Here is a 26,148-nt window from a genome sequence, read left to right as displayed (position 1 = left end):
TACCTCAGTCTATCTAGTACTGCTACAAGCCCTTCTAGATATCTGTGTAAGTTCCTGTCACGGGGCTACACCGACCAACGGGGATGTCCGTCGTTTCAGCTTACAAGGCAAACAACGAAAAGTCTACTATCGTCGATGTGCTCCCGACTTGGAACAAGATATGCGATGTTGGTGAGACTTGGGCTAAATCTTGTTTCTAACTTGAGGGTTCTCTGTCGAGAACAGCCAAGTAAATGTTGGTCGATGTATCGAGGTTATTCAAGATGATAATATTCAAAGGTACTACGGTAGGACAAAAATCTAGAATCGACGGGGAACTCCTTTCTCCTTTTGGTACGTTCATGTATATATCCTTTTCTTCGCACAAGTTTGCCAAACCTTGCATGTGTAGCGATCTTTTCGCCAGATGTAGAAAGAAACCTCGAGTGGCTGAACAATTTGTATATTTACCGTATGTGGTGAATAGGATTGATAAGCTTGTCGACGTTTCGGTTCTTTCTCCGATGAATGCCGTTTCGTTCAATTATTTGTCAAACTCCTGGGAACTTTGTCAGAAGTTGGCCTTACTGGTATGCGATCGTGACAGTTCCTCACTATACTCACTATCCTTGTTATCCTTGTTATCCTCGTTATCCTTGTTATCATTGTTTCCCCATATCGTACTGTCCCGTAGTGTGATAGGGCTCATTGACTGAGATCGCATTGACCATCGTGACATTCCCCCTCATGCTGTTGGACATAGAATCGGGGATTTGCATGAGTATGTTCCAACCCTTGTATTCTAAGCCAGAGATCAAGTGCTTTATTGAAACAGCGGGGAGATTGTTTGAGACCGTACAGTGACTTGCATAGCAGCAATATCTTATTTGCTGGTATATCACTGCCTTCTGGTGCTCAGGGGGTATCATCTCTCATAGATTGCCATTGAGGAAAGCTGCTTTGAGGTCAATCGACTTCATCACAATCAAGGTTGTAGTAATTGACCAGTGCCAGGAACACTCAAATTGAATCTTAATGAACTACTGCTGCAAATAGCTCATTAAAGTCAACACCCTCAATTTGATAGAACCCTTTGGCAACCCATTGTGATTTGAACGCTGCAGCCTTGCAGGTTTTGCCGTCAGTCTTTTGCGTGTAAACCCATCCTGCTTTGAGTATTTGATTTGCCAATTATCGATCCATCAGTTTCCAGACATTGTACTTCTCCATCTCTGCTGATTCCTCCTTCATTGCCGCTGTCCACTGTTCCCCACACCTGAGTTCACCGCTTCTTGGTATGAATGAAGTGCTGAGGTGGTCAATGCTGCTAGTGCTGCCATTGCCAGATTTCTCCATGTGCTTGGGTCGTCTGTAAGGCCATGGGGGAGTTGGGTTGCTGGAGTCTTCTGAGCGGTTTGAACCATTATGTCCATCAGGTATGTCCTGTGCCTATACATCCAATGCCGCTAGTTGTTTCAGCAAGGCGCGATGAGGACTGGCCAGTAGGGGTGTTGCAATGTGTTTGGTGTTGGTACCAAATCCTTACTTGGAGAATAATGGTATCGTCCGTTTTCTGACTGTGTTTGATGGTGATATCTCTGACGTTGTGGTTGTCTTGGTAATTTTGTCCAAATTACTATTCAATAGTATCTTGTGTGATGACTATCTTCTTGGGTTCAGAGCTGTAGACTCGATAGTCTGCCGTGCTGCTGTTGTGTACGTAGCACATAAACCTGCCTTCCCTATATCTGACTTCTAATTTGTTGGGAATCATATGATCTCTGAAGAATACTTTCGTCCCAAATGCGTGTAGCCGGTCCATTTTCAGTTTCTTGCCATACCACAGCTCAAACGGAACGAGTTTGCGTGTACCAACGGGTGCACAGTTGCGAGAGAATGCCATGTACATTGCTGCTTCCGCCCAGAAGTTTGCTGGCAGCCCAGTTTGTTGTAGTACCGTCCGTATACCGTTGAGAATAGTAAGATGAACACGCTCACCCCGACCGTTTTGAGCATGTGAGCCAGGTGGGACCGTAAAGTGTTCGATGCCTCGTTCTTGGATGAAGAATTCACCGCCATTGTCTGATCTGATCACTTTGACTTTATACTTGATTTGATTTTCTGCTAAAGTAATAAAGCTTTTCAGTGCTTGTAGGGCGTCCGATTTGCGTTTTAACAGTGTAAGATGGATGCGCCGTGTGTAATCATCATAGATGGTGAGAAAATAGCGAGCACCACCTCTAGAAGTTACTGCGGCCGGTCCCCAGATGTCGATATGCAGTAACTCCAGCGGTTTAGAGACACTTCGATCATCAGGGGGCGATGGTAGCCGACCGGTCTTGCCCATAATGCAGGATTGACAGGCGAAATTACTGACATCACTTGCAGTAACATAGCAAGGAGATTCATGCAAGAAGAAAGCATTTAACACTTTACGGTCCCACCTGGCTCACATGCTCAAAACGGTCGGGGTGAGCGTGTTCATCTTACTATTCTCAACGGTATACGGACGGTATCACAACAAACGGGGCTGCCAGCAACATTCTGGGCAGAAGCAGCAATGTACATGGCATTCTCTCGCAACTGTGCACCCGTTGGTACACGCAAACTCGTTCCGTTTGAGCTGTGGTATGGCAAGAAACTGAAAATGGACCGGCTACACGCATTTGGGACGAAAGTATTCTTCAGAGATCATATGATTCCCAACAAATTAGAAGTCAGATATAGGGAAGGCAGGTTTATGTGCTACGTACACAACAGCAGCACGGCAGACTATCGAGTCTACAGCTCTGAACCCAAGAAGATAGTCATCACACAAGATACTATTGAATAGTAATTTGGACAAAATTACCAAGACAACCACAACGTCAGAGATATCACCATCAAACACAGTCAGAAAACGGACGATACCATTATTCTCCAAGTAAGGATTTGGTACCAACACCAAACACATTGCAACACCCCTACTGGCCAGTCCTCATCGCGCCTTGCTGAAGCAACTAGCGGCACTAGATGTACGGGCACAGGGCATACCAGATGGAGATGATGGTTCAAACCGCTCAGAAGACTCCAGCGACTCAAATGATCCCCTTGGTCTCACAGACGACCCAAGCACATGGGGAAATCTGGCAATGGCAGCACTAGCAGCATCAACCGCCTCAGCGCCTCAGTCATACCGAGAAGCGGTGAACTCGGGTGAGGGGGAGCAGTGGAGAGCGGCAATGAAAGAGGAATCAGCAAAGATGGGGAAATACAAGGTCTGGGAACTTGTGGATCGACGTTCAGCAAATCGAATACTCAAAGCAAGATGGGTATACACACGGAAAATCGATGGCGAAACCGGCAAGGCAGCAGCATTCAAAGCACGATGGGTTGCCAAAGGCTTCTCTCAAATTGAGGGTGTCGACTTTCATGAGCTATTTGCGGCAGTAGCTCATAAAGATTCAATTCGAGTGTTTCTGGCACTAGTCAATTACTACAACCTCGAATGTGATCAAGACGACATCAAAGCAGCTTTCCTCAATGGCGATCTAGAAGAAACGATATACCTGGAAGCGCCAGAAGGCAGTGATATACCGGCAAACAAGGTATTACTACTTCGCAAGTCACTGTACGGTCTAAAACAATCTCCCCGCTGCTTTAATAAAGCACTTGATCTCTGGCTTAAATCACAAGGGTTGGAACCTACTCAAGCAGATCCCTGCTTCTATGTCCGACGGCGTGAGGGGGAAGTACTCATGCTCTCGGTACATGTGGACGATCAACTCATTGCTTGCAACTCTCGATCTGCCTTGGACAACTTCAAAAGGGTGCTCAATGCAAAATTCAAGTGTTCTGATTCTGGACCAGCTGGTTACTTCCTTGGCTTCAACATACACCGCAAACGAGATCAGGACAAGCTCTATATCTCCCAGGAACACTACATGGACGCCATACTGGATCGATTTGATATGTCAAATTGTAATCCAGCAAAGAATCCTCTGCCCAGCGACTTCAAGGCATTACCAGCAACCGACCTCGAACATGAAGATGCACGCCATCGTCCATTTCCACAGGTAGTTGGTTCCATCCTATATGCCTCTACTGTCTCTCGACCTGATCTCTCACACACCGCCGGAGTTTTATCAAGATTCATCAGCAAGTGGAATGAAAAACACTGGCAAGCAGCAAAACACTGTCTCTGCTATATCCGTGGCACCTCAGACCTCTGCCTCACCTTTGATGGCGACTCTAGCAAGCAAATAGCACTTGGCTATGTGGATGCAGGTTGGGGAGGTGACTTAGATTTCCGACGATCAACCACTGGATATATATTCAAGATATACGGCGGAATAGTAGCCTGGAAGTCAAGAAGGCAACCGACAGTTGCTCTTTCAACTACAGAGGCAGAATATATGGCATCAGCGGATGCGGCATGTCAAGCAACCTGGCTTCAACGCCTTTTGGACGATCTACAACTTGGACTTGGTCAAGATCCTCTTCCTTTACTCAATGACAATGCCGGATCAATTGCACTTGCAAAGATTCCAGTCAATCACGAACGATCCAAGCACATAGCTATGCATCACCATTTTGTAAGAGAAAAGGTTCAAGATAATTCAATCTCCCTCTCACATGTCCCCTCCGCGGATAATTTAGCAGACCTCCTTACAAAGTCCTTGCCCTCCCACACTTTCTCTCGACTTTGTAGCTTACTTGGTATTCAACGGCGATCTGATCAAGGGGGAGTGTCGGAATCAGAATGATCAGTCGCTTTAGGGGTTTTTAGGGGTTTTTAGGGGTCAGCTCAAGAACCGCCACATTGATACCATACAAGCGTTACACGCGGCTTCATAAACAGCTGTTTACAAATTTCTTTTTCTTCTCTTTTCTTTTCCTTTCTCTGAGCATGCAATTATTATCTCAACAGCATTATCCTCTTGAACCATATTTGCGCTTGGATCGCTGGTTTATTGTGCTGAGAGTTGCTTTGAGAGCAGTTGACCGTGTTGTGTGTTGCTACGCGGTGGATGCTGGCCCATTTCTTGCTCCATTCCCTCCTTTTGCCGTTGTTATCGCTATTATTGTTACAGATTTTTGGATTATTATAGCTTTGTTGGCTGCTGACGATCCCTCCATGAAGAAAATATGTGCATATCCATTCCACGGGTCGTAACAACATCAGTACTCCATTGATTGACTTAGACATCACCCAACTAGTCAAATTTCCACCGTCAGTGTTCCGCTTTAACCCGTGTGATCACACCAGTTGGATCCTAGGTCATAGCCTGGTCGAATTGACAACCGAGACACTTGTATTTCAAGAACCAACATAATAATCATCCACCAGATGAGGTTTGCAGGCCACTTCCTTTATATGATGACCTGCTTGTGGATGTATGCTCTCCATCTGGTCTCTCATGCCAGGTCTAGGGCTGCCAAAGACAGAGTCATGACAACAGATGTTGTTACCACTCTGTACATAACACATATCAGCCTTGAAGAAAAGCCTTTTCCACATTTAGATTGTAACTATGGTGCTGATATCGAGCTACATTTCCGGTTGTCATGAACATGTTTCAACACATGCGAATTACCACGCACTTCTGCAAAGTCAGGACCAGGACTCGGAAAGAGACAGAGATGATGGTACCGGATCATCGTGGCGGAATGATTTGCCATTTTGACCAGATACTGATTGCTGAACGTTGATAGCAGCAGAGAAGTATCTGTCACAACGGTAAGGCTCTAGCCACTGGCACAGTGCATGTTTAGAAATATAGGCGACTCAAGGTGCAAATGAACGGTCCTTCTTCCTTTACTGTTCATCGTCTGCCTCTGCTTTACGCTTCTTGCCATTTCCATTTCCGATGCTGATGCTATGTGCGATCGCTTTCAAGATTCGCTTCTCTCCCAATCGAACGACAGCGGCGTAGCATTGACGTAAGCGGTTCGCCGCGATCGAAGTGGCACCAACTGGGAAGTTCTCAGCCTCAATGACATCTCCGGGGTGTACGATTGGCCAAGCTTCTTTGACGAGTGCGAGATCGACCTAACATAACGGCGTAAGTCGGATGGCTCACGCACGAGATTGACTGAACATACTTCAACGTCGTGATCATATCTGGCCAATCTGTCCCTGATCACCGCGTCAATGACCGTAAGGACAAAGTTATCTACTTCCGTGCTGGGCAGCTTTCCCTTCTTTTCCGCTCTCAACCATTCGTGATCATACGACAGTAAACGGACAAAAGCGATCAAGCTAGTGTCTAGCTCTCGAGAGAGCGCCAGAGCAAATATACTGTCGAGCACTCAGTGATTTGGCCATTGAAAGCTGTTGTACTCACTCGTCTTGCCCTTCCTCAAGCCACCAATCGACCCTTTTTGGAATAGACTGTCTCCAAATTTCATCCGCTCTGTCCAACAAAGCGACCGCCACGGCCTCGACAACACAATTGCCATCTATTAGTACCTCGTCACCAGCGTTGCCGTATGGCCAGTCCCCCACATCAGAAGGATCCAGGAGCTTGAGGAGGTCTGAGGGAAGGGGGAGCACGTCCACATGCCCGTATTTCCGAAGGAGTTCCGAGTTTGGAGGTGAATCGTAGGTGTTATACTGAGCCTTGGTAAGGGATCTGCAAGAAGTACATACGAGGACTAGACTCACTATTTGAGTAGATTTCCGTATAGACTTGGTAGATTTCATGGTGAATCCTTCCGGGTGGTCATTTTGAGATTCCTCGTCGGCATATAGATGCACGTTGTCTCGCTCGAAAGCAGCGTTGAGCATGTCGGCGAACGGTATCATCACAGCAACCTGTATCTCCTCGTCGTCGTCGCTTATATCGCTTTCAGCGTCATGTCTTCTGGTGAAGCGAGACAGAGGGACCGTGAACGACCGAGACAGTATTCTGGAGCCCTGCAAATGGAAGGCGGAAAGCGTGGTATGAGAGGAGCCGGCTGGGAATAGTTCGGGATGCGCCTGAGAATGGAATGAGTTCCGGACGGGACAAGGTCGCGACGAGGTGGAACGAACCGTAATGACAGGACCGAGATACTTCCGATGATCAGCCTCGGCGTCTTCTTTCCCGATACGGTCTAACGCACATATTTCAGTCGTGGGCTGATCGCCTTAACAGTCAACTTACCTACCTTCAATGTCGGTACCGATGAGCTCCGTCCTCTCCTCTTCACTCCAGAGCATTGGAGTCTCGAAATCGGACGGCAAGTTGACTAATTGAGAAACAGTTTGAGGCAATTCAAACTGTCAAGGTCTTTCTTCACTCACCCAGATAACCGTGCCAAGGACTGTCTGCGCCTCTTATGGTCTCCCACATCATGGTAAGGATTAACTGGCACCATCCGTGCGCAAGAGAATCCCACTCGGATGGTAAGAGACGAGATTGGAGCTCGGAGGTGTAAGACGAAAGCACGAGTTTGTCGGGAACGTGAAAGAGAGCCGAGTCCACCTGAATGGGGATCTTTAGTGACCTTGTAGGTCTCATAAGAACCTACGACACATACCGGAATGTCATCGAGTGCGACCGCGCCATAGCCCATACCCATAAAAGGGCTTAAGCCGATGAGTCGCTTGTCATACCAGCCGCCAGCGTCCTCAAACCAGGACAGAAACTGTTCAGAATCGAATGACCGTGCTGCCATGTCACTTGACGGATAGCGCTGGGAAGGTGGTGATGAGAAGACAGATGCGGGTACGGCAAGTCGCCAAAGAAAACGAGTGACAGGACGACGAGTGATTCAGAAAGACGACTAAAACACCCATCACGTGACCCGTCGGAAACAAAGACAAAATACATGAGACTACTCTCGCTCTCATCGATAACGATCAAATTTTACAACAACAACAGCGACAAGAGTCTGGTGGCCGGCATCCTACTCCCAGTCCGAGTCATCATCGTCCGGTGGCGGAGCAGTCTTGACAGCCTTGGCTCCCTGATCGCTCACCAGGTCGTAGCTTTCCTCAGAATCGCGAGGGCTGGTAGAAGCTGAAGTCGTCGATGCCGCAGGCTTGGCAACGGTGTCGGATTCTGACGATGGGAGTCTACCGTCATTCTCAATCTTTGGAGTGGTCTCTGGCCCTGTTGAGACCGCAGATTCAATAGAGACCGTGTTGGGCGAGGTTGAATCGTCTGGTTCGTCATCCCAATCGAAATCGTCCTGCTGGTCCTGCTGCGTAGCTGTGACGACGAGGTCAGAGTGTCCACATCGTTGGCATTCACTTACCCTGCAACAGCAATTTTCTCTTCTTCTCTTCTGCTTCGATCATGTGCTTATGGAACAGATAACGCTGCCAGAATTGATCATCTGTAAGATGCTCAGGAACTGATTTCAGAGCTGTCAGCTGCGCTCGTGGTGGAACCCATGCATTGCCTACCTAGATCCATGCGAATAGCCCCGACGTTACCTTCCTCTTGTTCCTGGCCCGCAGTCTTTTGCTCTGCCCAATGAGCTTCGATCCACTCTCGGAATTCCTCTTTCCTTTCCTCTGTCTCATCTTGTCCCTCTGGATCCACCAACAACAACTCCTTATCCTCACGTAGCCGCCTCAGGAGCGCGTCTTTCCTGGAACTAGCAAGTGCTAAAGCCGGGATCGAGGAGGAGCGAGATTTTACATCGGCATCGACCGACTTGTTGATGTTAGACGAAGGCTTTGGTGCCGAGGACGAAGTCGAGAATGAATACCAGTCCCCGCCATCCCACCCCATACTGACCAGCCGGCTCTCCTCGCCTTCTGGAGGGATGACCTTGACGGCATCTTCGACCCATCTTTCGGCATCTTTGACCCACTGATCACTCTTACGAAGGTACTCTTCCGCCAATTTCTCGGCTTGCTTCACAGATAATTGAAGATTCTCTTTGGCAGAAGAGAGTCGGAGGTTCTCGGCGAGTTGCGTTCGAAGAGCAGCAGGATTAGACAGGGCAGGATTGGAGGCGGCGGCAGCCAGGGTGGTCTGAAGGGTGGATTGAAGCGATTGCTGAAGCTGGGTTGTGGACGACGTCAAGCGGTTCAGGAAAGCATTGGTAGTAGTGTTGGCGACAGACTCTCCTTCCTTCTCCTTCCCTTTACCCTTGTCCTTGGACTCGACGGCCTTGGCAGCGGCTTTCTTCGCGCGCTCGGCTTGTTGCTCCGCTTCGAAGTCGGCGGAATCCTTTCGGATGACCTCCACTTTGGCCGTTCGTAGGTATTCGAGATCGGCTTGAGCTTGAGACACGGTCTTGTCCAGGTCCGCCTTGATGTTAGAAAGGGCGGAAGCGGACTGCGGGATTTCATGAGCAGCCACGCTGTTTCTCTCATGCCTGTGCGGCTCACCTGTTTCTTGACGCCTCCCCACCAGCTGTTCAAAGTGCCAATCACCTGACCGACCTCTTCTTCGAGATTCTCTCTGTTGAGGCTTTGTTGGAATGCCCTCTGTATGGTTGTGGGAGATGTTGTGCCAGATTGAGCGTGGTTCACGCCGGATGTAGGAACACGCTGCTTCAATGGTGGTTGAGTAGCGGGGAGCGACACGGCATCCGCTGGGAGAGCTGGTTCGGAATCAGCCCCGACGGTGAAGTTCTCCACTTGTGAGCTTGGAATGGACTTGGGTGAGGAGGAAGCTGTTTGAGTTGGAGCTGACATTGTGTATGTGTGGTGAGGGATGGTCAGACCCAATCAATGATGATGATGATGATGAGAGTGATGATGAGAGTGTGAGAAGACGAGATATGAATGTGTGATTGACAGCTGTCCCCTTCCCACGTGGTGATCACGTGGTGACCGAGACTCTTCACGCGTCTTTGCGACTCGCAACTTGCAACTTGCAACTTCGTATCTCTAATTCTCATGCTGAACCTCTCTACTCATCTCTCAGCACTCACTCTGTCACAACGTCTTGCTCTATCACGTACCTGCAGCAGTAAACGCTCAGCGCTGTGCACCATCGTCTCCCCCGTTCCATCTACGACACCCATCAGTCCCCTTTTCCTTCTCCTTGTCTCGGCAAAAACAGTTTCCAATCACTCTCCCCACATGTCCCAATCTCAATCCCAGTTCAATGACTATGCCTTTGAACCCACCCAGCTCTCTCAACCCTTGTATAGTCAGACACAGGGCACTCAGGCCACAGCTTTCGCCAACAGTCAGGTAGAACCACGACGCAAGTACTGTAGGTGCACAGTTTACTCCTTCTCATGGAGTAGTTCAAAGCAGCTGAACACACCTCATCAGGGGCTGTCTTCATATCAACCAACGCGGATCGAGGTATCTTGAAAATCCCCTGGTCGAAGCCTGCGATCCAAATAGGTCGTGGTCCCTACGGCCTCTCCCGGAACGATGTCGTACTTCCCGAGAAACGTGTGTCGAACATACATTGTCGGTTCACTCTCGGATTGCAAGGACCAAACGGCAGTGGATCGTCCACGGCAACCGTCCAGTCTTGGAAAGATGGGGAGACGGAACCTGAAGTATGGGTGGAGGACTTGAAAAGCAGCAACGGAACTTTTGTGAGTTCACCAGCGCCAGCGCACCTTGCTGACTGTCAGGTGAACGGAGCACGAGTCGCTAGTCGACGTCTCTTGCAGCACGGCGATGAGGTCTCACTGGGCCATGCGGGTACCCTGGACAACCATGATGTCAGGTATATATTTAGGTCGGTGGGCTGCAAGGGCGCAAAAGTGGGCTCATCGGCAAGCAAAGGAGGACTCGAGTTGGTCGGCGCCGTGTACGAGAGATATCAAATGCTTGAGATGTAAGGGAAAGACGCGCTTGCATGTGAGAGGGCTCTAACATTGGTTCCAGGTTGGGTCAGGGCACCTTTGCGGAAGTGCGAAAAGCTGTGGACGTCGAAACTGGAAATATGCGTGCAATCAAGGTGAGTGTCTGAAATGGCAACGTGACTGACATATAGCAAATCGTCAAACACCGCTTCGCTGGCAATGAGAAAACCCTACACTTGTTTCAACGCGAGATAGAGATATCGAGGAGCTTGGAACATGTGAGCAATAACACTGTGGGCCACAGAAGCTGACCGTCATGCAGGAGAACATATGTCGTCTGATAGACTGGTACGAAGATCCTCAGCACATATGTTTGGTGCTGGAGTATATCGACGGAGGTGATTTGTTGGAGTATGTCTTACACTACCCGAATGACAGCGGTCCTGGTCTGCGTAAGTACCTATCGGCTTGGCTGTTGTTGACGAGATGTAGCGGAGGCACATGCTGCTGAAATCACCGTACAACTATGTCGTGCGATGGCGTACACAGTGAGTGACCAGCTTTTTGCCAAGACTGACCTTGGCAGCACTCTATGGGAGTCACACATCGTGACCTGAAGCCAGAGGTACGTGGTGCGCTGCTCTCAGTCATGATGAGGCGCCGACAATCTTGCCAGAATATCCTCCTGACGAAAGAGACGCCCGATACTCCTCGCATGATCAAGATTGCCGATTTTGGTCTGGCGAAGATGGGTGAGTGGATGAGGCAGGCGTGTAGCTGATGATCAAGTTCACTCCGGGACCATGCTCGTCTCAATGGTTGGCACACCTCAATATCTGGCGCCGGAGGTTGTCATGCAGACAAAGCAAAAGCAGGGGTATGAAAACGTCGTCGACTCGTGGTCTGTTGGAATTATTGTGTACAGGTGAGGCATTGAGATTACAGCAGTCAATCGCGATATGAGGCTGACTGTGACTTCGCAGTATGCTCACAAAAGCGTTACCGTTTGACGAAGACGCTGAGCTGCCGGTAGAGGTGGGTCATTTTGTACATGCAGCAATACTGACTGCAAGATGCAGCAAAGAATCAGAGCTCGATTTACGCAACCGGTTGACACTGCGTTGTTGATAAACTCAGGTATCAGCGATCTAGGTGTGTCAAGCACGCTTTTTGTTCAGAAAGAGAGCTCATTCTGGTGTTGAAGCAATCGACTTCATCATGAGCCTTTTGGCCAAGGACCCAACCAAGCGAATGACCATGATCGAGGCTCTGGAACACGAATGGCTCGCGGGCCCGTCTTCACAACATTCTGAGTCGCAACGATATGTGCTCGGCGGCGATTCCAAATGGTCCATTGAATCCTTCGATGACTCGAACGACGATAATGTTGATGATGTCGGACAATGGAGCCGTCCGATGACAGTGTCCGGCACGAACCACGAGAGCGCGGTCGAGTATTGCTCGGAAGAAAGCTTCTCGCAACCGATGGGGAATTTACATCTTGACACCCCAATTCTCAATCCCAAACGTTATGACATCGACGTGACGAAACATCCCGCAGACGATACATCCCTCCTATCTCCCCCTTCTCCACCACTTACCGCCGACCTGGCCGACAAAGCTGCTCAACAAACCGGTTTTGAATCCTTGCCAACTCCTGACACGTTACAACCCGATGGCGAACCGTTCAGCTTCGGGACTTTATCTCCCGCGCCCACTCCTGCACGCGATCCAGATGTCATTGGGAGGCGGCCCACACCGGTCCTACCCAGTAATGACTTGAATGGAGACAGTAAAAAACGAGGCAGAGCAAAGGCTGCCGTCATATCTGAACAGCCCATCCCCACTCGCCGGTCGCCGAGGAACGCTACCCGACCCCGAAAATCGATGAGGCTAGCCTAATTGTGTCTCTTCTTGCCTGTATGAGTATTGAGGAGGATGGAAGTCCGGCAACGCCATATACATAAATACATATTGTGACCATTTTAGTTTATACTTTCCTACCACGCGTAGCTTTGACGAAAGAGCCAGCGTATATGCAACAGGCCTGACAATTGATCGCATCATCAAGTGGCTACTATACGTAACACATATAACAGTTCGCGTCCGGCTCGTCGCTTGAGAGGGATCTGGCGCGGTCAGCTCTGTCAAGCCAAGATTGACTAACCTCGACACGTAAACCCCGTCGAAGCAGTTCCTCAGCGATGAACTTGGGTTTATTTTGAGCCACCGCGACCAAGTAGAATCTCCCTCCGGGAGACAGCAAATGCTTTGTGTCATTATGTCAGTGGCGAATGTGAGCAGGCATCAGAGTAACGGACTGGCAGCTGATCCAGAATCATTTTAGTGACGACCATTCCGGCCTCACCCCCCGCCCATGCGCCGCCAATGTCTCTTGATGCTTGTGTATCCTCTAACCTGAATTGATTGTAAATCAACACCATCTTGCTAAGTCGGCTGAACGTACTCGTGAATCTCTGTTGGAACATATGGGGGGTTGAAGAGCAAGACATCGATCTCGCCCTTTAAGCGGGGCAGCAAGGGATCTAACAGGTTGCACAAAATTGGATTCAATGTCGTCTAGATCTTGGTCAGGAGGTCTGTCTATATGAGCGATGAAGCTCTCGTACTGACGTCGTTGGCGCTAGCCGTCTTAATAGTTGCTTCACAGGCGTAACGATTGATATCGGTCGAGATGATGACTTGAATGGCCAATCAGTCCACCTCTGCGAGCTTCCCTTCTCGAACGATGGACGCTCACGGCTGTCATTGGGCTCCAAGAGACTGGATAGAAATGTCGATGCGATGCCCGAACCAGATCTGGAACAAAACAAGTCCGTCAGCACGGGGGACCGTCAAGGAACATTGTCATCCTCTTCTCACCCTATCTCGACACAGATCGTGGGTTTCGATCGGCGCAGATCATCGGCGTCAGCCTCGAGAGCGTCAAGCAGGATGAATGAATCCTCTGCGTCGTCAAGATTGTCAGCTTGTGAGAGGTGAGTAACGCGCTGAGACAGACCTGCTGGCTCGTAGACATGTTCATAGTCATCCTCTGTGAGATGAGCTATGTGTGGTGTTGGCAATGACATCTGATAGACGTGCAATCAACGAATGTAAATAGTAAATCGTTCGTCAACAGGAAGAAAAGAACGGACCAGTACGTACAGGAGACGTGATCCTTCCTCATTACGTAATGCTGCAACAGCCCAGCTCCCATACAAACGTCATGCTGCAACCGACCTTTGACCATCATCCACATCAGCGACAACGACGACAACAGCGACAATAACAATAACAACTACTGACAAGTGCATCGCCTCCATCTTTGGAAATCAGAGATATGACGGGTACATCTCAGGGGATGCATTCCCTCAGCACCATCCTGTGAGTCGTACAGGGACGCTGTAGTGGCATCGACGCGCGTTGCTTATAGACTATGAACTCCCCTAGGAAGCGATTGGAGGGTATGTAATGACAAGGTCTCTATCCCAGATACCCCAGCTCATTTCAGTCCTAGCCGTCACGAGTCGTCTCGAAGATGTCGCTGTGTCTCAATCATCCCCCGCGCCAACCACGTCTCTGAGATCGCACACCTCAGACTCGCATGACGCTCTCGCCGGTCACGTCGCTTCCCCTGCACCTCCGCCCCCGCCTCCTGCGCCTCCTGCGCCACCACCCGCCTCTGTCCCAGAATCCTTCACCCCCGCTGTGCAAGCATACCAGGATGAGATCATCAAGATGGCGTTGGCAGACTTCATAAGCAAAGCTTCCGAGGTCGGCGGACTGGTCGAGCAACACGTGAGTGCGTTAGTGAGGCGTAGCACTGAGCTGGCAGTCTACATTGTTCCAACCCCTTTGTGAGGCCCAACTGGCCTTCCTCCGTTTAGCTTCTGGCCATGCCAAACCCTCCTCCCTCTCTGCCCTTGGTTCACTTCTGGAGCCACAAGCGAAAGCCATTCAGGCGATCACCGAAGCCAAAGACAAGCTAGGTCGAAGCAAAGAGGGACGAGATTGGGGAGTGTGCTTCAACGTCCTGGGCGAAGGTGTTTCCGCGTGGGGCTGGGTCCAAGTAGTAAGTGATTGGCAAAGAGGTCTGTGCTGATCCGTTTAGGAACCTGCACCTGCTCCATTCATCACCGAGATGAAGAACGCGGCTCAATTCTGGGCAGACAGAGTACTAAGGCAGTTCAAAGACAGGTGAATGATACGTGTCGAGCGCTCATACTGACGAATGGCAGTAACCCCACTGCTGTTGCTTGGGCCAAAGCATTCGTCTTCTTGCTCGATGCATTACAGCAATATGTGAAGCAGTGGCACACCACCGGAGTTGTATGGAATCCCAAGGTCAGTGCGTGCCAGATCGCGAGCATTGGATTGCCGGCTCACTCGTTCCATTAGGGCCCCCCTGCGCCGGCCACTGTTCCTACCGTATCGGCTGGGTCTCCTCCTCCACCCCCGCCGCTTCCCTCAGCTTCTGCGCCCGGTGCTGCCTCCGCCACAGGTGGTTCTGCTGCCTTGCTGGCTGATCTGAATCGAGGTGGTGCAGTGACGTCTGGCTTGCGCAAGGTGGATCCAAACCAGATGACACATAAAAATCCTGACCTTCGTGCGGCCGGCGCGGTACCAGACAACGTCAAGAGAGCCCCAGCTCTCAAACCAAAGCCGGCCTCAGCGCCAGTGAAGAAGCCAGCAAAGATGGAACTGGAGGATGGGAACAAATGGATCGTTGTAAGTCGTCCCGCTGAGCGTTCGGAGTTGACATCGTCAGGAATACCAAGATGGTAACAAAGCCATCAACATCGAGAACACCGAGCTACACCAAACCGTCCACATCTTTGGTTGCAGAGATTCGGTGATAAAAATTTCCGGCAAGATCAATGCTGTGACGATGGGTAAGTGCTGTGGTCAAAGTGCCATGCTTACGAGTAGTTGGCTGCAAGAAAACCGCTGTGGTTCTGGACTCGGCCGTTTCTTCCTTCTCTATCACCTCATCCCCTTCTTTCGAGGTGCAGATCACGGGCTCGATCCCTACTATCCAGGTTGATACCACTGACTCGGGACAGGTCTACCTCTCCAAGGAGTGCATGGAGGCGATCGAGATCATCACAAGCAAATGCAGCAGCATCAATATCTCCGTTCCTACAGGAGCGGACGGCGACTTTGAAGAGCGACCCGTCCCCGAGCAGATGAAATCCAGGATCGTTGGAGGCAGGCTTGTGACCGAAATTGTGGAGCATGCCGGGTAGATTGGGGTCGCAGTCGTGTGCAATGCAGTTCATAAGGCTCTATATGCATATATCGTCTTCTCCTTCGTCGACTTTACGTGCCAGATCGCGCAACCTCGCCCATGGACTGTCGCCATTCCAGCGTTCTCCTTGGGAACTCATCGTAAGACTGGGCAGACCTCGTTGCTGAATGGCAAAGGACGCCGCTGCGGCGCCATATATCGAGGCTATGCGGGATCAGCGGACAAGTACGACGGATTGCGGCTCACCTGCTCGTATGTCTCCGTCATGAATCAGCAAGCCAGCGGAGAGGCCTCCCAGAAACGCGTTTCCGCCGCCTGTGGGATCTACAACCCTTCCCTGATCCTTTTGCGTCCAGAAAGCAGGGACCCACCCGGTCCAGTCGGGCGACAATGTGTATGAACCGAGCTCGCCAGCACGAACTACAATCGCCGGCGGACGAGAGGCGGCATTTGTTTGAGATAGCAATCGTGAGAATTTCCGCGCTGCGTTGACGATATCTGAGCGAGTTATTTCTGTTGAAGGATCCAGACCGAGTATCGACTGGAGTTCAAGGAGATTGGGGCTGAAGACCGCAAAGGAGGGTGCAAGAATGAGAATATTGTCGAGCTCTTCGGACTTGCAACTCATCTACTCGAGCTTCAGTGTTTTGCTGATGTACTGACGCCAGCATACCGGTAGGGGTTCCCATATCATCCTCGTGTTCCAACCCTTGCCAAGACCTCCGGTCAGACCTTCGTTAGCAATCTGCCTCAACTCATCAACGATGATGCGCGCTCTCGCTGTATTGCAAACCACATGAATGCACTCCGGAAGATGTGGCGTCGCGAACGGAGAAGGAGGTAGGATGAGGTCACGAGGGGTGAGATTCAATTGAGGTGAGAGGTATCTGAACGACTGATGGCCTTCACTATGCAGCATACGTCAGACAACGAGAAGGCTCTGGCACGGTACCCACCCAATCTTACGTCCTGAATAGATATTCAAAGCCCTGGTAGTATTCCCGTTCCTTGGTCGGAACCACACCATCTCTGATCCAAAACGTTTGAGATCATCGGTGAAGTGTGCTGGGAAATCGTGTCCCTTGTCAACAAGCAAGCTGCAATGAGTGGGTGGAAGGAAAGCTCGAGCAGCCACCATTGCTAGAAAGTCAGGTCAGCGCCCGCTGGCCATTGCATACCCACCATAGATCCCGCCGCCGCCGATCTGAAGGTACGATCAGTACCTTGTCTTGCCCTCTCTTGGAGTACGCTCACCGCTCCTGCATCGGCAGGTACAGTGTTGCCTGCTTCGTCTTGGACCTCGAAATGATCGATGATGAACATCCCTATAGATTGTCAATGGGAATCGCACGCTGTTACAAAAGACTGCTTGCTCACCGAGAGTCGCAACGCGTCCCTTCCCGCTGAGACTGTGCGGAGCAGGAGCCTCATATGGGATCATCTCGGGCTGGCAGCTTCACTTGTCGTTTCGTCAAGACGCCGTCGATAAGAACGTACATGAAAACACGACAGACAGAACAGCAGTCCTTAACTATTCCCATTGTCTGGAGCCCCACATTGTGACCAGTACCTCTCTCTTGTGCAGACAATGTTACTTGTTACCACGTGACTTTCGGACACACGGTTCGCTCGGACATCATGCAACTTCGTCTCTTTACACCTTTATCTCTCTCTTATGCATGAAATTACTATTACAACCATGGATGAAGCCATAGCATACAAGATAGAGCATCCCGAGACGAGTTATTCCCAGCTTCAAGCTTTCTTCCATCTCCCTTTTTCGACCATCCATGACTATTTCAGTGGTACCCACACCGCCCCTGGGATGAATGCCCGCCGCAACATTTCTCAAGCCCAGGAGGATGCTTTGATTGCCAAAATCAACTCCTATGCCGAGCAAAGTACCCTCTTGATGCCTCGGCACATCACTGAGCTTGCCGCTACCGTTTGTGAACACCGTGTTGGAAGGAATTGGACAATATCCTTTCTAAGGAGACATAAGGATAGGATTTCATCGAAATTTTACAAGATACAGGATGTTGCTAGGCTCTCAGCGGATACACCAGCCAATAGGCAGGCCTTCTACAGCCTAGTGAGTACTTCTTCATGCCTACAGATATGTACAGGCTGCAGACTGAGCTTTTCAAGGTCAAGGAAGTGTATGACACCGGCCTGTACAAGTCTCACAACATATATATTATGGACAAAGCCGGTTTCTCACTCTCAAGCAGTCGACAGACACACAGAGTCGCCCCAAGGACAAGCTCCATCAAAAGCCAGGCTGTGCTGGCTAATGACATCCATATAACGGTGTAGCTACCATTTCAACGGTCGATTCGCCTGTACCGCCCTTTCTCATATATAAAGGCGAGAATCTGCTCGAAGAATGGTTTGAGTCAAAGGACGATCAACATCGCCTGATGGCCGCCGTCTCTGAATTCGGTTGGATCAACGGTTTCCTTGTAGAAAGATGGCTCACGGACGTCTTCGATCCTCATACAAGGGATCGAGCAGCAGGCAAAAGACGGCTGTTATTCCTTGATGGGCATGAAACTCATGTCAAAGTGAGCTTCTTAGAGGAATGTTGGGACCGGAACATTGTCTGCATCATCCTTCCTGCTCATCTTAGCGGCGTATTTCAACCCCTTGATGTCAACTTCTTCAATACTCTCAAGCTCCACTACTATCACCAAATAGTCAACTATCAGCTGCGTTCTATCTCTGAAAGGGTCTCAAAGGAATACTTCTATTGATGGCTACAAAGAGCATGGAGAAAGACTGCCATTCAGAAGCAGATTGAGTCTGCATGGGAACAGGCCGGGCTCTATCCTCTAGATCAAGTCATTATGCGAGCGAGACCACTTACACCCAATCGTCACCTACCTGTCCTCAATCCTGACACCCCTCAGGGCTCTAGGATGATCAAAGATATCGACCGCAAGGTTTGCAGAGGAGAAATTAAACCCAAAAGGGTGTTCTTCAAGGTAGCAAAGGCGTATGAGAAAGTGACTGCAGAGAAGGCGTTATTGGAGAAGGATATAGAGAAGAGGAAGGCAGCCAAAGAGCTGGACAAAGCTGCTTGTGGGAGTAACAAGAGAACAAGGTTTCCCCAGGGTGAGTTATTTGACCAAGAGCATCGAGAAACACATAAGGAAGAGCTTAAAGAACGGAAGCGCGCAGAAACAGAGGCAAGGGAGAAGAAAAGGGCCGAAGCTCGCCGTAGGAAGAAGCGTCAACCTTCTCCTTTGCAGGAATAGTGCATATGAGTCTCCTCTACAAGATTATCTAGTTACTTTTTCACTTTTATATGCATGTACATGAGATATGGATGATCTTCAACGGGTTGCGACTTAGTTGTAAGTGTCCAAGCGAACCGTGTGTCTGAAGGTCACATGGTAATGAGTACTGCAAATGACCAGACTGTTGGAGTCCTACCTTGTCTGCACTGTCTCAGGCAACCTCCTGAAAGTGACATCATGTCATATGCAACAAAAAGGATCACTCAACAGTATTTATACATGCATTGCACAAAACTTCTTTTTTGATGAATATAGACATGGTGTCACATGTCACGATCGTATACCAATAAGGCCAACTCCCAACAAAGTTCCCAGGAGTTTCACAAACAATTGAACAAAACGGCATTTATCGGAGAAAGAACCGAAACGTCGGCAAACTTATCAACCCTATTCACCACATACGGTAAATACACAAATTGTTCAGCCACTCGAGTTTTCTTTCTGCATCCGGCGAAAATGTTGCTACACATGCAAGGTTTGGCGAACTTGTGCAAAGAAAGGGATATATACATGAACGTAGTTGAAAGAGAAAGGAGTTCCCCGTCAATTCTAGATTTTTGTCCTATCGTGGTGCCTTTGAATCTTATTATTTTGAATAACCTTGATACAATGAACAGTGCATACTTGGCTGTTCTCATCAGTGAAACCTCAAGTTAGGACACAACTTAGCCCAATTCTTGCCAGCTTTGCCCAATGTATCTGAGACAGGAAATCCTTTAGCAACTGTAGGCTTTTCTATTTTCACCTTGTGTGCAGAACGACAGATATCCTTGTTGGTTGGTGTAGCCCCGTGACACATGTTTAGTGCCAACATTTTTGTTTTGTGTTTATCTACTAGCAAGGCAGACTGATCACATCATATATTCATGACAGAATGCAGAAGACTCTTGGATACAAACTTGTACTCCAGGGACAGCTTTCCCATAATTACCAATGAGGGATCCACCCCAGAACATAACCTTTTCATCTGGTCAGCTACAATCGTAATCACAACACATACCCTGGGACAAGTTTCTGAGGTCGGTGGCTTCCTCAATGAGCTCCTGTACTTGTTGATTGACAGTGAGTGGTTGTGCTGAATCATTGTGATATCCTATCACTGATTGTCTCAGTGCTGACATTGCCATACAATCTGTTTGGCTCACCAACCAGCTTCCTCTCAATTTGGGACAGGACCTGGAAGACAGGTCAGCACAGACAAGTATTGAGAGATGAGAACACCCACTTGCAGGGCTTTGCTGTTTGTCATGCCCGCTCCAGAGCTTCTTGCACCATAGGAGTCTGATTCCAGATAGGTATCAATGATTGAGCTCCTGCTTTGGCTTGACCTTCCTTGAATGTGGTGCTGTATGATGCCAATCTGGGAAGCACTCTGAATGGTAGCATGACTGTCATTCACTCCTGTCTGCTGTCAACATGTCAGTTTATGTCTGCTTGATGACACAACAAAACACACCATGTGCTGTTTAGAAACAGGGTCCTGCTCCTGGTTTGGGCCTGAGCACAAACATAAGCTTGCTAACAATAACAACCTCTGTCCAAGCACTCACTGGTCTGCACCACAGCTTTTGATGATTCAGCAGCACCAGCCTAGCAACTGTCAGCTTGTTTGCAGAAGATCATGACCAATGGCTCACTGTCCAGGACAACAGAGGGTCATATAAAAAAGCTTCCAGCATTGCCAAAAGCGAGCTATGGCTGTCCCTCAGAACATCTACCACAATCAAAGAAGCCTGTTTGAATGTCCCTCTAGACCCAGGAGTTTCTACCCCTCCCCTTGATGCAAGCTGAGAGATCATCTGTATGAGCTGACAGGCAGCTTGCAGGAGTTTTAACTGACCTCAAAAGCATTGGTCATCATTCTGGTTAATCTGAATGGGACTCTTTCAGGAGCATAGGCCCTTTCTTGAGCAACATTGAATAACTGTCAATAAGCGTCAGCAAACCTCTGTCATTGAGGTCAGTGGCAAACCCACATCACCAAAGTCAATGTGGAGGGCACCCCAAGTCAGTTGATCAATAAGGATGTTGCTGCCATGTCTGTCTCCTAAACCAATAATATACCCCACAAAACCTATTCATGATTGTGTGAGCATCAACTGTCAGGGTGAACAAAGAGGACCTACTCCCAACACCTATGGTTCTAGCAAAATTAGTCCTTCTCTTTATCCAAATGTCTGCAGATGGACTTCTCTGCCACAGCACATCTTTCAAGTCACCTGTGCCGCTTCTGTCAGTATTGAAGTCAGAGTGAGTCAGTTGAAATGTATTCACTGACTCTGCTTGGAATGTGACAATGCAGCCTTCAACCTCTCCACTTTGACTTCCACTGGCAGCTTATCATAGCGATCCATCTCTGCTGAAGGATCAAACCTTGGTTTTTCTGTCCTTGGATTGAAGGTCAGGGGATTGTACTGGCAAGGGATGTTAACAAGTGTCTTTTGAGTTAAGAAACAGTCAACACACTCCAAGTAAAGATGCCTGCTCCTTGTCAGTTAGACTGTTCTGCTTGTTCTTGCCCCGATTAGATTGTATTATGGCCTGAAGTCTGCACCAGTCATCTCAATAAAGAGGCCAAATCAGGATGTTGGGTAACTGACTGTCGTGTGTTGGGTACCCAGCTTACAAGTCCAGCAGAAGGTGACAGGGGCACCACCACATATGGCAACAAGTGCAAATTCCGGTTAAATGCCTCAGAGTGATGGTTGAGAAGGGTGTTGATCAGCTTGAAGAGCTGCATGATCCTCTCATCTCCCCGCAGATCCTCATTGCCTAAGAAAGTATCAGTCAGATCAGGGGATGATGTCTCACCTTTCAGCAAAAAAGTGTAGTCTGCAAGATAGGACTGAATGACAAGCTTGCGAGGCAATTGTTTGGAAGAGACAATCTCTACAGCAGGATGAAATCTATCAATGAATGCTTGATCATCAAGCTTGATGTGAGGATCATATTGACCTGCACAACATCAGTCATTGTCATTGATTTCCCACTCTCACCTGGTACTGTGAGAATGCAATCTCTGATGGACAGCAGCCTTGGTGCAGTGGCTCCAATGTACAATCTTGAGCCAGGCAACCTCCATTGATTCAATCGTGCATCAATATCACCATACAGCTGCAGAATGTCAGCTTCAGATACTGATGGGCCAGACTCACCTGTAAGAGATCTGTGTATACAGTGTAGATGAGATTGTGCTGCCTGGTGGATTGGTATCTAATCAGAAGCTTGTACACTTGCTGTAATTGGCCACCAAATTGATGTGTGAATTGCTCCTCGTTGTGAGTCTCAGGCACCTTTCAGGACCATGTCTGTGTCAGTCATCTTGTAAATGTGACAAGGTGATCTCACCATCAGCTTTTTCATGTCATGTTCCCAGAGAGCGGGCAGACCTTCCCAGTCAGCTTGCATGAGTTCTTGTCTTGGCAGAGCCTTGTCAATCAGATTTCTCCATCTGGTGACATCAGTAACTATCTGGTGGTCCTTGTGGTAACTGACCTCTCCATCCAAGATATGGATATCCTGATGAGCTCACCACCCACCAATTCTGCTTGATCAACCAGCCTGGTCCCATCAGGCATGGTACAGATGAAGTCCATAACCACCCTGGCAGCTCCTTGATGGTCTGTCTGTTGAGTCTGAGCAGCAGTGAGTAAGGGCCATATGACAGCATGTGGGTAGTGAGAGGAGATGTCTCTGAGCAGATTCAGGAGAGTTAATTGCAAGGCTTTATGAGGTGTGCCAAGCCGTGCAATGAGCTGTGGTATAGCTGACAGCCATGGTTCGACTGCAGTCAACCTGAGCTGGTTTTCCACCTCCACCAGGACAGCCTGACTCTCCCCAAAACGGAACCACAGTGTCACTAAGCGCAGCAACGCTTTGATAATGTGTTCAGGGCTTTCTCTTGTTCTTGCAGCTTGGAAGAGACCTGACAGGATATTAGTGTTTGCGCCCAAGCTCATGTTACTTACCTCTCAAAGAAGGTACAACTGTGGTGAATGTCAGCAGACAATGATGGTGTTGTGTTCTGTCTTGCTTACTGTAACCACTGACTGCAATGGCATCCTGCCTAACAAAACCCTGGCCCTCAAATAGAGTGGTGGATCTCTCTGCCAGAGCAAAAGCTGGGACATACCTGGAGAACTATCAGAAGTGTCAGACATGAGCACTCACCATTCAGTATCCAGTTTGGCTGCCAGAGATGTATATGCTAGTACCAATGAGTTTGGGTCCTGGGTGTGGTGTTAGTATTGTGATGGTCTAAGTTGGGGTGACACTCACATCAAGCCAGTTGTCACCTTGCAACACAGCATGCCACTCGGCAAGACGGTAGTACCGTCTTGACACTATCTGCCTGACCAGTGTTGTGTGTTTTTCTAAAGTGGAGACAGGTTGAAGCCCCAGTCCTTCTGCCTCTAGCATTGCCTGGTCAACACCAATGTGATGTAGAAAGTCTGTTATGTGCATCTGAAGCTTTTGCAGTGTTGCTTCCATGCCCTCTCGGTTTTCTCGTTGGTATGCCGATTTCCATCTGTAGCAGCGTGAGTCATAGATCAGTCCCTTGCAACTTACTCAAAGCGCAACTTTGTGTATTCAACTTTGCAGCCCTGATTGCTTCTCAGCCTTGCCTCAGCTCTCTCCTAGCCACAACTCACAGGTGGCTGTATCTTGGGAGTGATCCTTGCTATGATTGACTTGGCAGCCTCATGCATGCCTGTGCTCTCACACAGCTTGGCGGTATTGAGAAAGCAGTTCTGAAGTTGAAATGTGGTTGGTGGACAGGCTAAGGTCCAGACCTCCAGTCTCTTTAACCAAGAATTAGCATCTGCATGGCTCCTCTTGAACCTGGTCTTCCATGTGGACAGAATACTGTCTCTCAATTCTGGTAGTGATTTGTACTGAATAACCTCTTGCAATTCCACAAGCAGCTCGGTCTTTGCCAGGCTCTTGAGAGCAGTTTGGGGACCACCACCAAGCTGTGCTTGTAGCTCATCATAGGACAGGCTCTGTGCTTTGCTGATATGGTGAAATGCTGAGGCATATTGACCATTATGGATGTCAACAATCGCTTTGTAGAGGGATTTGCTTGTTCCTTTTGGGTGGAAAGCAAGGTAGTCTGACATTGACTCAAAGTCTTCCTGCAGATTTCCACTTTGAGTGCCTGATCCTTGTGAGAACACTTGTAGCTCACTCACCATGTGCCATGCCGCTGCAGTAACCCAATGTGCGGTTTTCCTCCTCTCATAGTCATCCAGGCCCTCAAACAAATTAGAAGCCAGCTCATAACCCTTGTTATATTCTCCAAGAGCATGGTCTGCCCAGTCAGAGAGATCCATTCAGCAATGATTACTCACAGCATATCATCTTTGTATTGAATGAAGGGTAGGATGCTCCTTCCTGTTGTTCATCTATCTTTTCTTGTGCTTTCAGGGCCTGCTGCCAATGGCTGAGCTGTGTGATCCAGATGGGTTGAGGCTCCATTTGCCACTCCTTCTCAAGCCACAGAACACTGCTCCAAGCCGCATCATACCCTGGAGATGAGATTAGCATTCCTGAGCACACCCCAAGCAGGCACTCACCAGCAGATCCCACTCTGTGTCCAGGTTTCAGTCATGTGTCAACACCTTACCAATCAGCCACTCACCTGATGTTTGCCTCCACAAGGTTTGCAACATTTGCTTGAACAGGAAATGCCTCTGCTTCCTGTTCAATGTACCAGAGAACAATGCCAGGGAGTGACTGGTTCAAAGCTCCATCAAAGTGATTGAGAGCAGAGCATCTTGCGGCTTCAAGCACTTTTGGTTGCAGCTTCTGTCTGTTTTTGTCAAAGAAAGCTAAGAGATTAAGCAAAGCCACAGTGATGTCCTTGCTGATGCTGTTATCACTCAGGATGGAAGCCAATGTGTCATCCACCAAGCTCTGTTGTCAAGGTCAGCCACATCACAGTAACTGAAGACTCCTTGAAGTGTTCATCGGTGTGAAGTTGAGTGTAGCACTGCACAAAAGCAGTCTGGAACAGATCCTCATGTACAAGGTTTCCAAGCTGCATTATCAGCTATGATGTGTATGGCAAACCTACCCTTGATGTGATCACCATCTCTGGGACTTTACTTGCCTCCAGAGTGGCTTGGAACAGATTGTGGAGCCAGACCCCTGGGTTGTCATGAGGAGACAAGAGGAGGGTTTGTGACCAAGCATGTTGGACAGTCCTTGACTTTGAAGGCAGATTGTGTGCAAGTATCTCATCCAGCAGTGGGTGACGCTTGGGTTGGGCAATCACTGGTAACTGGGTGACAGCTGGCAAGGAGGTGTGATCATCCTTTGTCATCACCTGTGTTAGTGCCTCTGGCAAGATTTTGGGTTGCCCAATGACCTGAATCTTGGAATCCCACACCACCATATCAAGCTTTTCTAGAGCAGCCACAAGACCCTTCAGCTTAGTTGTGTGGTTGCTCTTCCCAAGAGCTCTGAGAGGCTTGATGAGACAGCTTTTGATGGGGATCAGAATGTCAGCTGCATGGCAGAGGAGTTGAAGTGCAACATTGATCACTGCTGTGGGCTTGGAGACCTCTAGTGCTTTCAGGAGCAGTGGAAGCCAAATGGAGGATGTGACAGCCAGTGCAGATTGGAGCTTGTGGTGAGTAAGAAGACAAAGCCCTTCCAGCCAGACAGCCTCTTCGTCTGGTGAGGTCACCAATGCTTGGCAGATCAGTGGCACCATGCGATGTGTGATGTGATGTTGTGTGCTTCCAGACATTGTTGCTGCTGTGTGGATGCAAAAGACATGCGAGAGATGTCCGACTCCAAGTAGGTGTTTTTGTCGGTGTTTTTGCATCCCTTTGTTGTGACAGAGCTGATTACCGGATTTAGCCATTCCCGGCCTACATCATTCCCCATCAACCTCATCTCTGACGCTTCCTTTGTAAG

General features: G+C 49.1%; 9 protein-coding genes across 9 annotated transcripts; 4 read left to right on the top strand and 5 right to left on the bottom strand.

Annotated features, from left to right (window-relative positions):
* Positions 1-5,776: 5,776 nt before the first annotated feature.
* IAR55_006496 (uncharacterized protein) lies at positions 5,777-7,620 on the bottom strand (the record flags this gene model as incomplete). Its single annotated transcript, XM_066949579.1, has 8 exons — positions 5,777-6,010; positions 6,064-6,259; positions 6,306-6,574; positions 6,626-6,940; positions 6,995-7,056; positions 7,111-7,191; positions 7,247-7,427; positions 7,483-7,620. 8 exons carry the CDS (start codon positions 7,618-7,620, stop codon positions 5,777-5,779), a joined length of 1,476 nt encoding a protein of 491 aa, XP_066799873.1.
* A 231-nt stretch (positions 7,621-7,851) lies between these two features.
* On the bottom strand, positions 7,852-9,598 carry IAR55_006495 (uncharacterized protein; the record flags this gene model as incomplete). The annotated part of the gene is made up of 4 exons (XM_066949578.1): positions 7,852-8,156; positions 8,203-8,301; positions 8,354-9,236; positions 9,290-9,598. 4 exons carry the CDS (start codon positions 9,596-9,598, stop codon positions 7,852-7,854), a joined length of 1,596 nt encoding a protein of 531 aa, XP_066799872.1.
* Positions 9,599-9,988: 390 nt separating this feature from the next.
* IAR55_006494 (uncharacterized protein) lies at positions 9,989-11,015 on the top strand (the record flags this gene model as incomplete). The annotated part of the gene is made up of 6 exons (XM_066949577.1): positions 9,989-10,124; positions 10,187-10,461; positions 10,540-10,706; positions 10,757-10,829; positions 10,930-10,952; positions 10,997-11,015. 6 exons carry the CDS (start codon positions 9,989-9,991, stop codon positions 11,013-11,015), a joined length of 693 nt encoding a protein of 230 aa, XP_066799871.1.
* Positions 11,016-11,489: 474 nt separating this feature from the next.
* On the top strand, positions 11,490-12,576 carry IAR55_006493 (uncharacterized protein; the record flags this gene model as incomplete). Its single annotated transcript, XM_066949576.1, has 4 exons — positions 11,490-11,599; positions 11,658-11,709; positions 11,754-11,826; positions 11,879-12,576. 4 exons carry the CDS (start codon positions 11,490-11,492, stop codon positions 12,574-12,576), a joined length of 933 nt encoding a protein of 310 aa, XP_066799870.1.
* Positions 12,577-12,740: 164 nt separating this feature from the next.
* Positions 12,741-13,766, bottom strand: IAR55_006492 (uncharacterized protein; the record flags this gene model as incomplete). Its single annotated transcript, XM_066949575.1, has 8 exons — positions 12,741-12,791; positions 12,842-12,943; positions 12,996-13,092; positions 13,142-13,254; positions 13,309-13,376; positions 13,436-13,494; positions 13,558-13,642; positions 13,697-13,766. The coding sequence occupies 8 exons, from the start codon at positions 13,764-13,766 to the stop codon at positions 12,741-12,743; spliced, it is 645 nt and encodes a 214-aa protein (XP_066799869.1).
* Positions 13,767-14,017: 251 nt separating this feature from the next.
* Positions 14,018-15,923, top strand: IAR55_006491 (uncharacterized protein; the record flags this gene model as incomplete). The annotated part of the gene is made up of 7 exons (XM_066949574.1): positions 14,018-14,061; positions 14,128-14,141; positions 14,195-14,479; positions 14,565-14,749; positions 14,875-15,021; positions 15,076-15,405; positions 15,741-15,923. 7 exons carry the CDS (start codon positions 14,018-14,020, stop codon positions 15,921-15,923), a joined length of 1,188 nt encoding a protein of 395 aa, XP_066799868.1.
* Positions 15,924-15,962: 39 nt separating this feature from the next.
* On the bottom strand, positions 15,963-17,366 carry IAR55_006490 (uncharacterized protein; the record flags this gene model as incomplete). The annotated part of the gene is made up of 7 exons (XM_066949573.1): positions 15,963-16,129; positions 16,172-16,553; positions 16,599-16,833; positions 16,882-17,065; positions 17,108-17,129; positions 17,180-17,250; positions 17,303-17,366. The coding sequence occupies 7 exons, from the start codon at positions 17,364-17,366 to the stop codon at positions 15,963-15,965; spliced, it is 1,125 nt and encodes a 374-aa protein (XP_066799867.1).
* Positions 17,367-18,771: 1,405 nt separating this feature from the next.
* IAR55_006489 (uncharacterized protein) lies at positions 18,772-19,182 on the top strand (the record flags this gene model as incomplete). Its single annotated transcript, XM_066949572.1, has 1 exon — positions 18,772-19,182. One exon carries the CDS (start codon positions 18,772-18,774, stop codon positions 19,180-19,182), a length of 411 nt encoding a protein of 136 aa, XP_066799866.1.
* Positions 19,183-20,151: 969 nt separating this feature from the next.
* On the bottom strand, positions 20,152-25,978 carry IAR55_006488 (uncharacterized protein; the record flags this gene model as incomplete). The annotated part of the gene is made up of 27 exons (XM_066949571.1): positions 20,152-20,183; positions 20,225-20,317; positions 20,370-20,400; positions 20,450-20,629; positions 20,681-20,721; positions 20,775-20,814; positions 20,862-21,011; positions 21,065-21,148; positions 21,201-21,298; positions 21,351-21,443; positions 21,503-21,638; positions 21,691-21,772; positions 21,825-21,996; positions 22,221-22,338; positions 22,380-22,517; positions 22,573-22,675; positions 22,720-23,149; positions 23,193-23,210; positions 23,262-23,290; positions 23,395-23,453; positions 23,503-23,575; positions 23,794-23,828; positions 23,877-24,359; positions 24,417-24,535; positions 24,801-24,814; positions 24,866-25,140; positions 25,301-25,978. The coding sequence occupies 27 exons, from the start codon at positions 25,976-25,978 to the stop codon at positions 20,152-20,154; spliced, it is 3,804 nt and encodes a 1,267-aa protein (XP_066799865.1).
* Between the last annotated feature and the right edge of the window lie 170 nt (positions 25,979-26,148).

Source organism: Kwoniella newhampshirensis, chromosome 14 (genome assembly GCF_039105145.1).
Source record: "Kwoniella newhampshirensis strain CBS 13917 chromosome 14, whole genome shotgun sequence".
NCBI classification, from domain to species: Eukaryota; Fungi; Basidiomycota; class Tremellomycetes; order Tremellales; family Cryptococcaceae; genus Kwoniella; species Kwoniella newhampshirensis.
This window is presented reverse-complemented; position numbering and strand designations above follow the sequence as displayed.